The sequence below is a fragment of the Aspergillus vadensis genome (assembly GCF_003184925.1).
Source record: "Aspergillus vadensis CBS 113365 unplaced genomic scaffold BO88scaffold_11, whole genome shotgun sequence".
Lineage (NCBI taxonomy): Eukaryota > Fungi > Ascomycota > Eurotiomycetes > Eurotiales > Aspergillaceae > Aspergillus > Aspergillus vadensis.
In genome coordinates this window covers 534,609-551,033 of record NW_020292049.1, presented here as the reverse complement: position 1 = coordinate 551,033, position 16,425 = coordinate 534,609, and the positions used below count along the sequence as shown (strand labels likewise).

The window sequence follows — 16,425 nt, the reverse complement described above, 5'->3', positions numbered from 1 at the left end:
ACGGTACCTGCATCTCCCAGGCAAACCCCGCGTGGGGTCGGGCGGAGAGACCGCCTCGCATACCGGCCGGGTAATTATCGGCATTACCTTTTCGCGAAATTTTTGCTGGCCGAGGTTTGCTTTTCAAAAGCAATGCAACAGGAAGCTAAAGAAAAAAGATCAATCATTAGTAGTCACAATAGTCTGATAGTTTCAGCTCCTCGCGACGGGGGTTGTCGATCATCGTCAACTGAACTGATCTCCGCTTGACTAGTTCGATGATTATCCTTTTCCCCCCTCCCTCGCTAACTCTCAGTATATTATCGCCTGATTGACCTTGCGTCCCAAAAGTACGATCCCGACCAATTGATCGCGGCGCCCCGACTATCTGTGACTATCGCAACCGTCCCTCACTTTCCGGTTCAGCGTCATCCGTTCGTGGAAATTCCACTTATCAGCCTTTAGCCTTGCCGGACGTCATACCGCGGCCTTCTGGGACGAGCCCCACGTGTTGCTACTTTTCCTTTGCTGGCTGGCGCTTTTTCTTTCTTTCTCTTCTGCCGGCCTCTTTTCCTTCTTTCTTCTCCCCTCATCACGCCATCTTCTATACGCCAGCGATCAGGCTAAGGCGACTAACGACTCCACCGGATCAGTCCATTCCACCCCCGATACCCTCTCTACGCCTGGACTGCGTTCTCATCCCGCCAGCTGAGCCTAGCCTTTTGCTCCCTTGTCGCTCCCTCCCCATCGCGATCGCTGCCGCTCTCATAGACTTATCACATCGCTATCGTCCTTATCACCACCACCACCTCTCCTTCACCATAGATATATAGAGAACGCACCATGGACGGCTCCTCCCGCACTTTGACTCCCTTCAACCAACCTCAGTCCACCGCACACATCTCACCAGGGTATTCATCGCAACCTCAAAACACCCTGGGTCTCGCAGCCGCAGCCGCAGCCGCCGCAGTCAACAGCCAAACCGCCCAGATGCAGCTTCAATCTCAGGCTCCCACTGCCAACGCCAGCGAGCAACAAAACCTCACCGATCTTTCACAAACCTCTGCTGCTGCTGCAACGATGGGCCAGCCTGCGGCGGACACCTACCCCCACCAAGTCACTGGGTCGGGCGGTCCCACAGCGACAGCACCTTTCTTACGAGACTTCAGTCTGGTTGCAGAGGCAGCCAAGCGGGCACAAATGTCCGTGATGGTGCGAGATCTGGAGAGTGTCACGCTATAAATGGCATCAGCTGGGAGAAGGGCACCTCTGACATCATTGTTTATCTCGGGGTGGGAGCACGGGACCAATATGACTGATAGATTGGATCGGACCGTTGATGAGATAGAGGATATCTATCATCTCCATATATTTATTTTCTTTTTTGATTAGAGAGGAGTGCGTGGTGTATATTTGCGGTTCATTTATCTATGGGTGGGGTTGGGTGTTGTATCTCTTTTTGGATTCGTCTCTTCAGTCTGCTTTACGCCTCGGTTCACCTTCTACCTATCCACTACTCATCTCTTCTTTACAGGCTGATTTCTTTGCGTTGGGTGAACTGCAATTATTCTGATTGGCGAGCACATACACATCATATTATTTACTATTACTGTAGGTACAGGTACTTACTCCAATTCGTTCTAATTATTTCCACTTTGATTGGACACTACTACCAACACCACTTCTGTCTATTAATCTATCTAGTATCTACTCCAAATTAACTAATCTATTCTTCCTTTCGGGCTTAACGGTCGGCGGAAACCAAACCAAACCAAATCAGCCACTTACCTACAACGAAGTACTAACACTAATAATCAGTATATTAACCCCTCTCATTTCGGAAATTCCACTCCATCCATCCATCCCTTCTAAAAATTATTCTCTATTGTGTCATAATTCATTTCCTACTAAAAGCTTGACCCCTCCCAAAACGCCCGGACAGTTACTGAACTAGTCTAGTGAACAAATTTCCTGCTGTACTAAGACTAAGCCACTGAACAAGGAGGCCAAAACCGGAAATTAAACACAACTAGTACTAACCGCCCCTTTTCCATTTCCGACCAATCTGTACGACACCCACTTGTCCCACTTGCACTTCTTACCTGGTACTTGGATACAGCGTACGGATAGGTAGGTAGATTGATTTCGAGTCTCCAATGTATATGTAGTATTCCAGAAGTAACCGGTTAGTTAGTCAACTAACCAACCAACTACTAGTATGATAGTAGTCTGGGGATAGCCGAGTCATTCATTTGTGCAACTAAACCTGTCTCCTTACACACTAAAAGTTATCACCCCTGCACTTCCCCGGCGCTTAGGCACAGCATTGTTCTGGTACCTTCTTCACCCTTCCCCCCCATCATCCCTCGGTTCCCTATCGCCTAGAATAGATTGGGAAAGTAACCTACTTCGCCTGTTAGTTTGTGAGTTCAATCCCCGGAAATTCCGGAATTGCAAGGCAAAACTAAGAAAAAAAACCAAGTATTGGCTTGGAATTTAATCCGTGAGGGGAAAGGGGGCAGGGGAGGGGAGGGGAGGGGAAGGGAAAACAAGGCAGAGACCCTTGTCACTTGTTCTTGTTCTTGTTTCTTTTCCCCACTTACGCCTATTACTTACTTACTTACTTACTAGGGAACTCCTCGATGGATGGGCGGGTTATGATGATGGTATTTGTGTGCAACAATGTTTTGATATCTACAATATGTACTACCATATTATAACGAACTACTCATGTATAGAGTACCACCCACCCCACCAGATCATATCTTAATACAACAGGATAAGATACTAACTACTATAGTATGTCGCGATAGCGATAACGAGGGTGCAATTTACGGTTAAGCGCGGAGGGGTAATTTTACGATAATGATAAAGGATAAAGGATAACGATAAAACTAGGCAACTAGTAGTAAGGAACTTTGATAGTGATAAGTTGATTGCATGCAGGTACATGGATAAGCCCGTATTGGATACTGATGAACGAATGGGTTGATTGGCTGTGCCTGGCATGGTGTGTGGGTGGATATGATGAACTGTACATCTTATATTCAGTTACTATTCTTAGAGTATGGTATACAACAGGTGATTTGACTACTACTACTACTGCAGTGGATAGTAAGTAATTCTTTTGGAACTCTTTGTTTATTGATGCAGGTGTATATATGAAACATGATAAATTTTTGGGGTAACAATAAGGCTATACAATGCCGCCCGCCCATGCAGTGGAAATATATGATCATCAATGTATGTGTATATACATGATCTATATACAGATGTATACCCGACCACCAAGAGGTGTTAGGCGAGGAAGGGTATGTATATAAATACATGTTTGGGTTAAATGTGCAATTGCGATTCTTCTTCTGCTCAAAGCATCCTGAAGAGGGCAAGCAAAACGGAAACCTGCATATCGAGGTAAAATCAAAACTCAAAGCAAGATAAACTCAACACCGAACACCGAGCTAATGCGGACACCCAACCTTGTAAATGGGAATTGAAAATGAGAATTTGAAAAAATGAATTCAATATTGAAAAGAAATGGGCCCGGTAAGGAAGGTATGGATGAATGTATGATGAAGGAAAGACTTTTGACTGGTATTATAGATCAAAGGATCGAATGATGCTCGCCGCGCCGTGCTGAACTCCGATTATAAAGATGCGGTTTGGGTTCGTGGGTTGCATGCTTGGGTTGGGATGGGTCGGTTATGTTGGTACTTGTGGTGATGTATGTGCGGGGGCGGCTGTCGGCGTCTATGTGTATTAACTCTCGTCGTGTCGATCAATTAGGATAATGGCGATAGAGATGGTGACAATGATGCAATATCGAGAGTCGATGATGAGATTATATTTGAGTCGATGCCCCAATCAAATTGGGCTGCGAGATACTCCCGGCCTGACCCGGCGTCAACTTCTTCGAACGTCTCGACCCGAAGATGGAAAACCGCCGACTGAGCCTCCTGGAGGGCTCAGAGGCGAGTATCGAGAGGGGACGGGACCTCGGAGGCTGCGGTTCGGCCGCTACAGGCACATCCATAGAAGGCGAGGAGATCGATCCGCTTGATCCGGCGATTTCATCTATCCCGAAGATGGACTGGCGACGCTTGCTCCGGATCTTCTCGCTGCTGGGTTGGAGGGTCAAGTCTTCCTTGATGTCGTCGAGGGCGTGGGAAAAGCGGCGCAGAAGCTTTGGCTTCTCAGCAATGGATGGCGCGCGCTCCTCCAATCCGTACATTTGCAGAGGGGTCGAGTCTGGGACATCTTCCCTCACGGGGGTCGAGTAGTAGCGGGGGATCTTGTAGTGTTGCGGACGGCGGCGGGGAGCAGGAGGAAACCATACTTGATGGTGAGGAGGGTGTTGCGAGACGGGGCTGCCGGAGAAGGAGGAGCGAGAGGAGTCGGTTGACGAGGAGGTCAACATATTCTTTTGTTTGTGGTGGGTGTATACCAGGAACGGATTGAGGGTGTAATAGGACTAGGCGGAAACGATAGTAATAGATACTCCGGGGTAAGAGGATATAGGAGGAGCAGTAGTAGCTGGGGTGGGAATGCAAGTATATTCAAGGATATGCCGCGGAAGCCGAAGACGGTTGAGGAAGAAAAGACTGATGATAGAGCGGCAGGGGGTGGAAAAGAAACGAGAGAATCGGGTGGTGGTTAGTCTAACTCCAGACAAGTCAGACGGTTCGTCTGATCTCGGTGTAGGGATGGGATGGGATGGGGGTTAAAAAATACTTAATACAGGACTATAATTATAGCTCCCAAGCACTAGGGGAGAAAAAGTGGGGACTCGCGGAGTATTCACTGGCTTATTACAGACACAATGGATACTTACCTTACCTGGGGGACTTTTTTTTTCCTGCGGCGTATTCCCGTGTAACCCGTACCGATCGTATGTTGGCCCTTTGTTGCCATCCTTTGTTGCGATGGCGGAGACGAGAAAAAACAGCGGGTGTTTGTGTCTGTACAGTCTAGTTTGACTGAACCAGACTTTTGCATCGCTTGGTTCCATCTCTCTTCCTCTCCCCCTCCTCCCCCTCCGGTGGTGCTCCGAAAGTGCTGGAGAACTCCGTGGATGGTGGACCAGTTCCAATTTCTCTCGTCTCCTCACTAGAAAAACTACGGTACGGAAGATTTCAACTAACTCCTGATCGAGATCCTGCTAATTGCCCTTCGAATGTCTTCCATCCATATCAGATCCTTGTCCTTCCTAACCGCTCGGCTCGCCGTTTGCCGTTCCTAGGAACCCAGCCGATTGGAGTGCACCAACCGCCGTCACTTCTGGGGGATGACGCGGCGATTGAGGCGTCCACCAACGAAATTCAGCAGAGGATTGACAGGTTGATGGCTGGCATTCAGCTGTTTCTATGGATAGATATCAAGATGAAACATGCATTGGAGCATCGCTTGTGCAGCGCCTGCGTATGGGGGGTTATGCCGTTATGGATCAATACGTACGCGGATGATGCACACGATTGCGGCCCATGGACCCATGCTCCACGACAACGACTCACTAGTAATATCATCCCACCGGACACTGCGGGTTAACCAACGCGATACGATTGGGGCTGCGCTCTCTTTTGTGTATGTTTGTATGTATGTTTGGAGAAGGCAAGTGTGTCGGTTATTGTTACTCTGTAGGCATCAATAATGAGAGACAGTCCGGTCGGAATGGCGAGATTTTAGTCCACTACTGCTTCCTACTTGCATACTAGGAAGTACTTACTCAAGTATGGATGGTAAAGCTTCCGTATTGGAGACCTGCAGGATACATCCATACGAAGTGCATACATGCATAGTGACATAATTCAATGGGTTAATGGGGTCATTGAACGGGGGGGAGACCCCCTAAGAGAGTCAGAACACAACAGCCAGAGTAGGCACTGACTCTTTTTTCTTTTCCCTTTTCTTCCTCTCTCGTAAAGCAGTAAATAACAATAATAATCTGTGTAAAACCCACGGGCTGCACTATGACCCAGAAAGGGCCAGAACTAACGGGCTTAGCGTGGAGGTGCAGAGCCAGCCACATTGCCCGTTGCCTGCAAGGTGAAACACCATCCACTCCATCCAGCCCCATCTACCAGCATTGGCGAATCAGATGCAGCCACTAGTGCTGAATCGGGGCTGGAACATGATCTCATCGGGTCCTCACGGCTGCTGCGGGTGGGTCCGGACACGGGCATGTGCGTAGCATTGCACAGGGATTGGCCTGCGATGTAGGCGTGACTCCGTCCCGCTCGTAACTGACTTTGGCCTAGGAGGGAAGGTCTGAGGTTTTCTAGCGAGCTCCCACTCCCTCGCTAACTTACTCGTATAGTGCTTACTATCCCCGAAACAGTAACATCTCAAAGCCAAGAAAATTAAGGAAATGAGCTTCAAGGGTGTGGCCCCCCTGTTCATGAATCGCTCCGGGGAAATTGGCAATCTTGCATTTACCCTGAAAAATATAAAAATTTCTTTTATACGCTCCGTGGTTGGTTGGTTTAAAACCGGCTGGGGGACGTCGTCCTGATTGAACCCGAAGCAGCGGCTGCTGGCGCCCCATGGAAAAAGCCAACTGGGGCCATGTCTGAAGACATTTACCAATGGCAGCTGGCCAAGCTGCCACGGCAGCCAGCTGGACATTTTTTTCACTCAACTTTAATGGCCCCGATCAGCCGTGGTTCGCCGATCCCGGCACCTTATTGACATGATATCTGCGGCTCAATGGAACCGCAGTACCATAGTATTGTGAAATAAGTAATTATCATTGTTACTTGTTTTGGTTATACGTGGTTTCCATGGACTCCGATGGTGTGATTACCAATTTTCAGTGCCTCTGTTGCGTGAGTCGCTACAGCTTCCTTTGCACTTTCAATTAATGCAGTCTAGAGACGGTAAGTGCCATGAGCGCTGGTCATTCATTACTCAACTCGGAAACCAACTCCGGCTCCGACTGAGCTTGGATCGCATGCAGCACAAAATGGTGGATACTATTTCTGTTCCTCTGCTTCTCACACAGCCTGCCTTTCATCGCCTTCCGAGTCATGGGAGTCCGCGCAAGCACCACCTCAGCCATCACGCCTTTTCCGATGTCTCACCTGCATCAATACCAAGCTTTGTCATTTTGCGAGGATCGCTGGTCAGAGTTTTTTTCCAGCCAGTGGACTCGGGCAGATCAACCGAGCGGTCATGTTGGGTTCTTTTTCCCGAAAATACGGAATGATTTTTGACACGACATTGGTTTGTTGTCACCAGGCAGAAGTATACTTTACCTCCGGCCAGCCAGCTAGCCAGCTAGTCTCGTCTTACGGCTATGCAATGTGCCGTACAGCCACCGCTCCGGATCTCCACCTTAGTCAACGCCTTTAATGCGCATCTTCCGACCTCCGATGGAGTCTTGAACAAAGCGCAAGCGCGAATGACGCGTTACTTGTTTCGCATCGCACACAATTTCGTATATCAAGTGGCGAGATCACTTTTCGATCCTGTGGGTTGTGACTGACCTCGGATCTGGCCTGGCCCGTCATGCTCCGTACCCTCGCGAGTCGCAACAAGAGCTACGGGTTGTTTACAAATCTCGGATCTAGCCACGATCCCGCCTGTGTGGATCAGATGGGTCACACTGATATTGCACACTGCACAGTACCAAGCATCGGTTGCGATTGATTTCGGACTGCTCCGATTGTTTTTGTGGGCTAACTAGTGAACTTAGTTCTTCTATCCTGCGGTTGAAAGATGCTCTGGAATATGTCTGATCCAATATGCTCATTGTTGGCAAGAATGCAGCAATAGACCTCAGGCGCACTGAAGGCTAGTGAATGTTGCAGCAACTACTGGTAACCGTTGTCTAGACTCGTCGCTTTTGATTTTTGAGAGAATGCAGACGAGTAAAATATCATCTGCCGCAGCATCCAGCCACTTTCACCTCTCTATCGAGGCAGATAGAGCTTCAATTGGGTATGTTTGACGACCCAGAGTGCATGGCATTATCAAATGAACCATTCTACGAGCCGCCATTCTAGACACGGCATACCGAATCTAAGATGAGAAGGCCGGACCCTGCGAGCCAGATCCAGTCCGCACGAACATACTACCTCGCCAGCCAAGAGATTATATTACCCTTATCCACAAGCTAAGTACAGGAACCATTGCAGAGATTTACCGGCACACTGTACTCCACCAAACAGCCGCAAGCACAGCTTGTTCGCGAGAATTGATCTATCCTGATGAGAGAAGCTCACCGCAATCGTGATCTAAATGCATACTTTTCTTGGTGGGTTCTGTACTACATCGCCTAACCAAGTATTTACCCTCGATGTCACCTCTACCCCATCTCCGTCCAACCAACAACCAACATAGCAAACAAAACCCCTTAGCGCTCAGCCATCTCATCATCTCATCTCATCTCATCTGAGGTTTTCTAGCGTTATACAACAGCGCAGATCACGCACCAGCCTTACTTACTCAGAGGACCCCACCCGGCCCAGCCACGGACGATATCGAGTCAGATATAGTGGAGTCCAATTTGCATCTGATAGATTAGCAGTCGAGACTAGATACTACGTGCCGATAATTCCGATATTTTTCAGCCCCTATTGTAGTCAATTACTAGTCAGTTAAATACTACCTAAGGGACAAGCGCGTGCAAATTCTTCACATTCCCCTATCCCGTAAATTAGACTAGATGGTTAGTTCATATAGAAGTTATGTATATGAAATGAGGACCCGGAAAACCCGACCCCACCCTTCCCACTTGAGTAAGACGAACATCAGCCCGACGGTAACCCACTGAACAAACACCCTTTGCCAAGAGAAACAGACTGAAACAGGGGGGCCGGAGCGGAGATTGCTGGCATTATGTGTGTATGTATGTATGTATCTTACTTTTGTAATTCTTCATACTCAAATTACCTCGTATGGAAATATTCCCAGGTAAATCATGCACAAGGCATAGTTACATTATTGATCATCTATCATCTATTTATCTAGTATCTATTTACCCATCTGTAAGGCTGTATATATATTGTCTGCCTGTACCCCAGTAACTGGAAGAATTGACCGATACCATCAAACATTACTAGTAAGTACTAATGGATTGGAAGTAGGCAGATATGCATAAATTTCCGGGCGGGAGGGGATATTCAATCAATATACTCAACTGCAACTGCTGTAACCAACTTGAAGCACTATGTACGTCGATACATTTACAACTGGCATATACATGCATACAAAGGTACCAAATATAGAGTTTATTGCTATATATACCTGAATCAGACATGAATGTCTTAGACATTCATGATGATGATGATGATGATGAGATGGGAAGTGATACCCTGCCACTATATGCTAGTGCTTATACTCACTTAGTACTACGGTTAGGTATATGGGTTAGGTGTTGAACTGGGGGATTGATATTGCAGGCTGATATTGTTGTAGTAGTTTATAAGTTACAGTAGTGCTTGGTAGTGATTGACTTTAGTAGCTAATCATTGAACGCTTACTGTACTGCTTCTTCGCTTACTATAGCCACAAGTTCTGTTTGATTCATTACACCTATAACATACTAACATAGTAGTATGATATATATTGTAAGGTCTATAGAGTATACCACATACTACTTAGTAATAATATATTTAACACACACCACACCACCACCACCACTTAAACACACAAATAAACAACATAGTATATTCCCCCACTACTTCAGCACATTCCCCAACCCAACAACAACCAGTACAAAGAACCCCCCTCCCCCCCTTTCAGTAACCAAGCAAGTACTAAGTACTAGTACTACCAACACCGCACCCCCAAATATAACCTATCATATTAATCTCCTAACTGCGGAGTACTTTATACCCGCTTACTCAGATATTTGCACCCCAGACATGACAGATCTCAAGCAAGGCGTGCCCGAATCCCCCACCAACCCCTAAAAAGGGGCTTTATACTAGTACCTAGATCGATAGTTTAGTTAAGATCTGTTAATTTTCTTAGGTAATATTATTGATGTTGATTCAATTATTAGTTGGGGTATGGGGAATATTGACATTTATTTACCAAGTAGTAGATATCTACGTGCGTGTTATGTGATCTGAGGTTTAGTGGGGGATATTCATTGTTAGGGTCATGGTTTGATGGACGTGGGGTGATTGGTATGTGGAAAGATGTTTATTCATTGTTGGTTTATCGGGAAGGTGAAGAGGGTGAAATCGTATCTGTATGGTATATGTTGTGCTGCCTAAAAACTGCTACCTATCTACAACCGCCAAGGAGCTATTTTCTCAGTCTGAGAAATGTGGCTTGGTATGTGTTGGTGGCGTAGCTGGAGTGTTTGAACTTCAGACAGGTAAGGAGCACAGTAACTTTATCGCATCAATAGTGTTCGGAGTTATTAAATCCCCGCGGTTTCATTGTGTACAGTAAATATGTAATACCTCGTTCATTCAGTACTGTCATGATCATAAGGAAAAAATCCGAAACTCCATAGTTTGGGAATTATATATGCACATGTAAAATATGAACCAAAAATCATCTCTCGCTATGCATCGTGTTGCGTGATCGTCTCACATCACAAAAAGCAAATTGGTATCTACCGGGCAATCAGTTAGTCATTGTCCGTCCTCGGAGGAACTAGTGATGCATTGCACCTACCTAATGGATGGCTGCAGCTCAGCTGCGGCTTCTGTGAATACTTCCCTTCCAGTTCATTGCGGATCGAGTTCAGCAATTGCAGGTAGCTTTGGTTAGGTCGTTGCTGCAAGGTCTTGATGAATGCCCAGCTTAGGGCTCCTCGGGCTTCACCGTCTTGGAAAGTGTCCGCACTGTAGATTCATGATAAGTAGATGGACTAGAGATGAATATGATAGGTAGGGCTGCTTACGAGGTTTGGGTGTCCTTGGAGCCGGAGAACATGACCACATCGGCAGGCGAGGTCTTTGTCATAACGGTCCGTTGGCGCGCGGTGTCGCCGTTGGCGGCCTTCTTGAAAAAGCCGATAGCAGTCTGCGCGACACTGCTGAGATCGCCTTTTCCGTAGGAGTTGATGGCACTGAATAGGTCCATCGCTGCTTCCTTGGCGAGGTTGGGTTCCTTCAGGATACCTTGCGTGGAATAGACATAGGGGAGATCGAGAGCGGTTCCAGAGTGGCAAGAGTCGAAAATGGCGGTTAGACGGACACCGGGGCGTAGTGGACGGACCCTGAATCATCAGTATCGACAGGGAAATAGATCACAAAGGGTTACTTACATGATGGCGTGCATGTCATCGTCCACGATATGTCCTGCGGTGCGGTAGTCGAGCGGGTAGATAACATCATCGTAACCTGAGATGTCAGTTACAGTCTTCTGGAGTTATTTGGGTGCATCGTACCATCTTCCTCGTCACCATCAAGATCAGGTGTACGACCACCGTGTCCCGAAAAGTGGATGAATAGAGAGTCGTTGGGCTGCGCGTCCTTCACCAGCCATTGCATGGCCCTGAGGATGTTGGCCTTGTTCGGTATACTCATCGGGTTCTTCTGATCATCTGTGAGGATGACCATGTCCTCCCTGCGATATCCATACTTCTGGTTCAGGAACGTCGACATGTTGGTAACATCGTTGATACACCCGCGCAGCTGGTTCGGCTGCCCGATGTAATTGATACCGATTAGGAGGGCTTTACGCCGACCGGTACAGTTGGAATACTGGAAGCGGTAATTGGACGGGGCGCCCCTGCCAAAGTGCTGCGAATCCTGAGGCGGGCGGGGCGGGAGGTTCTGACCCCATGACGGCGAGTGGTCTACATGAAGTTAATATGGGTTGAGTCGCATATTGATACTATGGAATAGCTCTCTTACTGTGATAAGACCGTTGATGAGGTGAGGACGACTGAGGCGGCGGCGTAGGAGTATGGTGCTGGCCGTAGTAAGGGGAAGGTGCCGGAGACGGATAACTACCAGGAGGAGGATAGTAGTGAGATGGCGGGGGGCCGGGGGGCGGTGAGTAATGAGAAGTCGGAGGTGGGCCTGGGGGAGGTTGGTATTGCGCGTTGGATGAGTATCTGGAGAGGCCGGTTAGGAGGTAATTCGCGCATAGTGTTCCTGAAAGGCTTACGGGTAAGGATAGGATGATGGCGGGGGTGGTCCCCACGATTGTTGCCGAGGGTAGTCACCAGACCAACCCTGGTGGGAGTGGTGGTAGTACATCAATTACGGCGTGGGAGATGAAACGGATGGGTGAGGGAAAGTGTGCCGTGAGCGGGGGAGTCGCAATAGCAATTAAATATAACTTCAGCGAAGACCGAGCGTGGTATCAGAGTAAGCGACGAGGGGAAGTGGTGGTCTGTGTGTTTGTGCGGAGATACAGAGACTCGGTAGGGAAACAGTGGGGATCTGTCGAGAACCAGTCCACCGGGTGTACGCTGAAGAACTTGGGGCAGAATCCTGGACTAGTCTGGAGATATGAAGAGCACGCGAGGATCCCGGATGACTTTATTGCAAGAAAAGAAAAGAAAAGGAAAGGGGAGAGAAGGGGAGAAAAACGGTGAACGGGTGGGATTTAAAGCAGGATGAATTGGATTCCCTGGCCCGTCACAGGGCTGGCTGATGGCCCGTTCTCCACTGCCGGTGTTGAGTAGTGATTGGCTCGGTGATGGCTGTGTGGGTCGTGCACGAGGCGTAGGGCAGAAAGAAAGGTTGGAAATGACTGTGGGAGTCGTGGCATTCGAGGGGTTCGGCTTTATCGGCATCTCCTTATGCCCCCTTTCTGTCTCTTCCCCGTGAGTCCTCGTAGTCTGCTGCTTACAATATCCAGGAGGCTCTCATGTTGACAGAAGGCACTTAGCCTCTATTCTGGATGTTTCGATGCACGCACACACACACACACACACACACACACACCATCCTCTCCTCATCTTCTTCATCTTTTTGAGGTCGTTTCATCTGACCAACTACCTGGTCGGTTTCGTTGCCGATCCCTCACAAATTTAACGTGATTGAAGGCAGAAATTCTAAAACCTAGTAATCATATGGGCCCTCTTACGTTGCCCTGGGCCCGATAAGGAACCCGCCAGGACGAATCTGCGGTCACAGCTCATCGTCTTCCATGGAACCACCGCCTCCAGGTCCTCCCCGCTTGTCCATTCGGGGCAACTTTCCGGAATGTTCGCTGCAGCCCTCTTTTAGGCACCAGCCAATCCCCTTGAAATATCGTCCAGCAAGTTTGCCCGCCAATGCTGGTCATGCTGGGCGGTGTCTCCCTACATGCGCTGCTGATAGGTCTGCACTGCCCCCCAAAGGCTATGTAGTGTTTGCAAGCGGGTAGGGCGATCAATAAATGTGCTGTGCAAACTTGGCCGGGCGTTGAAGATCTGGGGTCACCTGGGCAAACGTGACCCATCCATTAGAGGGAAAATTGGGGCATTGGAGTGGCGCGGGGCAATAGTGCGAAGTAGATATGCAGAGTACTAAGTAGCCAGTAACTAAGCATCTCTGCATCATCGTCATCGTCACAACTGCTCTGGCTGCACTAAGACCGATTCTTTCGATCGGTCTTTCAGTTAGTTCTGCAGGATCATCCTAATCGGTGAGTCGTGGTGGTTGGACAAGCATGGTTTTATACATCTTTGCACCACAGTTATGATCTGGCGGTGTCACCTGACGCCAGAGGATGCTGTCATCCGGACATGACACTCGTCAAGTCTGCATATCCCTGGCATCCTGGTGTCGCCAGTTTACGCAATCCTCATCACGGGTAGAGTACAGTCAGCTTGGCACTGCACACCCTTTTGTACCTTTGTCTGCTCACATGCGTCCCTTTTATTCTTCTGCTTGTCTCTTGGGGCATGCTCTCTTTCCCAGCAACGTGAGCCAGGAGCTCTGTTAGCCGTGTCGAAGCATATCAACCATCATGCATTCAACGGGGCACTAGGTGTTGAAACCTAACAGCAATATTTCAGGTCGAGCCTCGCCAAAAGAATTCTATAGCCAAGGCAAATGGTGTCTTGACCCGACGTCAGTTCTATCGGACCAAGGAAAATTCTACCCTACGGAGCCTTTAAATAACCTGGTCGGCCTACAACTCATCGACACGCTGACTGTTGCTCTCTCTCAGCCTAACTGACCTTGACTCCGCACCTTGATCATCGGCTAGCCTTGCCTCTCGTGACCGCATCTTGGCGCTTGACCACAATCAGCATGGCGTGCGCCCTTCACAGCAACAACAACAGTCATCAAACGGAGCAAGCAGCAGCAATGCTCACCTCATTCGCCCGGACTTCCATGGATCCAGGATCCATGAGGTCCGCATGCACTGTGCCATTCCTTGGCCGGCCGACATGCGCACCCTCGGCCTCCAAGTCAAGTCTTGCGATCAGCGAGCATCGTGAGATTGTGCTTTGCGGAATAAGCCGCAGCGATCGTCCACGATGACGGCAGCTGTGTATAGATCACAATCACCCCCCGCAGTCACAGAGAAGACAAAAAACATGGCAAGTGCTTATCTCGACCGGCATATATCCTATTGGCAGCACAACATGCCACGGACCAGGCGTTGTTGCACGTTTGGGGCAATCGGCAAGGCTGTTAGCAAGCAAGCAAGTGCTGCCCCATCATTTCGACCACAAGTGCTTACCCATCAAGGGTCCAGAACACCGTCATTCCCTGCTTGTTTGATGTGGTCCAAACGTGCAGCTCAGGGCTCCGTGCGTTCTCCCTTGATGGTGCTCGGTACCTGTTTCAGGCTATCCGGGCCTGTTACGCAGATTCGAGGCAGTGCAAGCGGGGTTGATGCATGCCACGGGATGCCCCGGCCTTATCACCAGAATAGCACCGGGAGCCTGCTCCCAGTATGACAATGGCCATTGGAGGAGACAATTGGCGCTCTGATCATCGCAAAGTGGGATTGGAGGAGGATCAGGAGTTTGCTGATGAGTGAAGGATCTTCGTACGGAAATGCAGGATGACCCTGACGTAGCTCCGAAATACGGTTATCACCCGACCAAGATGACCAATGGCCCCTATGCGCGAAATACCCACCGGTGGTTGCCGACGGGGTAATGGAAGGAAGGGGCCGCACTAGTTTGAGAGAAAGATTAGATATCACCGCAGCCTCACGGGGGTTACCAGCCTGAGGCATCAATTAATAAACCAATTCAGCCGCAAAGCGTTGCGACTCGCCACCGTTGGGTTTTGCCATATGATTAGAGAGGGGGGGAGGTTTCATTTCAGCCTTCATATTTCAGCCTCCCCTCTTTGCATACTAGATTAGCTCAAGGTTTCGTGTTGAGATTCCAAACCCACCGAAGAAGGGAATTCCGTGACCGGGTTGGGCGATCGGGAGATGGGAGGCACGCGGCTCCGCAGGTGACTTGAGATGGAGGCTTTTGAGGCTGCGAATGATGGCAGCCGCGCAGGTCCGATGGGATGATGGCATTTTATCCGAAATCAGTTAGTCTAGTAAGTAGTGCACAGTTACTAGTAGTACTCCGTAGTCCCAGTCGTCCCCAGTCACTTCCAGCCCGCCGCCTCCCTTGCGTAACTTCCTTCGCCTTCCAATCCCCTTCAATCATCAGGGCTCCTTTAATTGTTACTACGCCTTGGCCACGGCTGCGTCTCCATCCGGCTGGGCAGTTGAGCCTCCAAATATTTTTTTGTTTTGTTTTTTGTTTTGTTTTTGTTACTGCCTGTCTGGCTTGGCCTCTCATAAGAGTCTGGTCCGATTGCCAACTCCGAAGGGGGCAAAAAGAGGTGTGCCGTTTCTACGGTCGGTCATTGCTAAAATTAGCGTGGGACCAGCTGGTAGAAGTAGTGGTAGTAGTGGTAGTAGTAGTAAGTGGTAGTGGTGGTAGCAGTAACAAATGCCACTGCCTAAACAGTGGCAGTCAAGTCAGTCAGTCAGTCGCACGGCTCACTCGAATGCAGCCTTGCCCAGGTTGTCCCCTGGTAACGCAGCCGAAAAAGAACCTTCATTTCCCACTAGTATGAGGCTCTCCCTTCCCCCATTCCAAAACTAATCGTCTCATCACTCCCCGTTTTGGGTTTACCGCTTGACCGCCCCTCTCCTCGTCAAGCTAGCTGAAAGTGAGTCGCCGCTGATGCCTGTCTCGCCGGACTGTCGCACTGTGCCGCTTGGACTATCTCCAACGGAAGAGCTAGGCTTATGAATCTCCATTCCTCCTCCTGCCTCCCAGATAGTATGTTCCCGCGTCCCTTAGGCCAATGATATTGCTTCTCGGACCCAATATCCCACTTTTCATTCCATTCTTTCGCCCCTCCGGCGTATCCATGTAAAGCTTACCCTACGACAACAGAGCCGCATGCCCCCATCGGTATAGTTAAACCATGGCAGCTGTTCAACAGCTCCCTTATCCAGTCGCGTCCATGTGTCCAGTGCATGGCTGTTTGTTGTCTAAAGTGTTGTCCCACTAAACCTTATTTTTCTTTTTGCTCAATCAATGTGGATCGCTGTATTCCCTACCAACACTCTCTG

The 16,425-nt window shown here is 49.0% G+C and overlaps 5 protein-coding genes across 5 annotated transcripts; 2 read left to right on the top strand and 3 right to left on the bottom strand.

Moving 5' to 3' along the window:
- Positions 1–504: 504 nt before the first annotated feature.
- Positions 505–1,315, top strand: BO88DRAFT_44056 (uncharacterized protein). Its single transcript, XM_025709807.1, has one exon. It carries the CDS (start codon positions 823–825, stop codon positions 1,219–1,221), a length of 399 nt encoding a protein of 132 aa, XP_025562999.1. The 5' UTR covers positions 505–822; the 3' UTR covers positions 1,222–1,315.
- A 2,249-nt stretch (positions 1,316–3,564) lies between these two features.
- Positions 3,565–4,715, bottom strand: BO88DRAFT_44045 (uncharacterized protein). The gene has a single exon (XM_025709786.1). The coding sequence runs from the start codon at positions 4,394–4,396 to the stop codon at positions 3,821–3,823; it is 576 nt and encodes a 191-aa protein (XP_025562998.1). The 5' UTR covers positions 4,397–4,715; the 3' UTR covers positions 3,565–3,820.
- Positions 4,716–10,561: 5,846 nt separating this feature from the next.
- Positions 10,562–12,143, bottom strand: BO88DRAFT_425550 (caspase family protein; the record flags this gene model as incomplete). Its single annotated transcript, XM_025708837.1, has 6 exons — positions 10,562–10,778; positions 10,838–11,155; positions 11,204–11,279; positions 11,327–11,737; positions 11,796–11,998; positions 12,052–12,143. The coding sequence occupies 6 exons, from the start codon at positions 12,141–12,143 to the stop codon at positions 10,562–10,564; spliced, it is 1,317 nt and encodes a 438-aa protein (XP_025562997.1).
- Positions 12,144–12,264: 121 nt separating this feature from the next.
- Positions 12,265–12,857, bottom strand: BO88DRAFT_43871 (uncharacterized protein). The gene has a single exon (XM_025709678.1). The coding sequence runs from the start codon at positions 12,683–12,685 to the stop codon at positions 12,386–12,388; it is 300 nt and encodes a 99-aa protein (XP_025562996.1). The 5' UTR covers positions 12,686–12,857; the 3' UTR covers positions 12,265–12,385.
- A 2,216-nt stretch (positions 12,858–15,073) lies between these two features.
- Positions 15,074–16,124, top strand: BO88DRAFT_43867 (uncharacterized protein). The gene has a single exon (XM_025709674.1). The coding sequence runs from the start codon at positions 15,360–15,362 to the stop codon at positions 15,918–15,920; it is 561 nt and encodes a 186-aa protein (XP_025562995.1). The 5' UTR covers positions 15,074–15,359; the 3' UTR covers positions 15,921–16,124.
- Positions 16,125–16,425: the final 301 nt, after the last annotated feature.

Coding starts and splice junctions, on each gene's coding strand:
- BO88DRAFT_43867 (XM_025709674.1), top strand. CDS start 15,360: ATGATGGCATTTTATCCGAAATCAGTTAGTCTAGTAAGTAGTGCACAG.
- BO88DRAFT_44056 (XM_025709807.1), top strand. CDS start 823: ATGGACGGCTCCTCCCGCACTTTGACTCCCTTCAACCAACCTCAGTCC.
- BO88DRAFT_44045 (XM_025709786.1), bottom strand. CDS start 4,396: ATGTTGACCTCCTCGTCAACCGACTCCTCTCGCTCCTCCTTCTCCGGC.
- BO88DRAFT_43871 (XM_025709678.1), bottom strand. CDS start 12,685: ATGCCGATAAAGCCGAACCCCTCGAATGCCACGACTCCCACAGTCATT.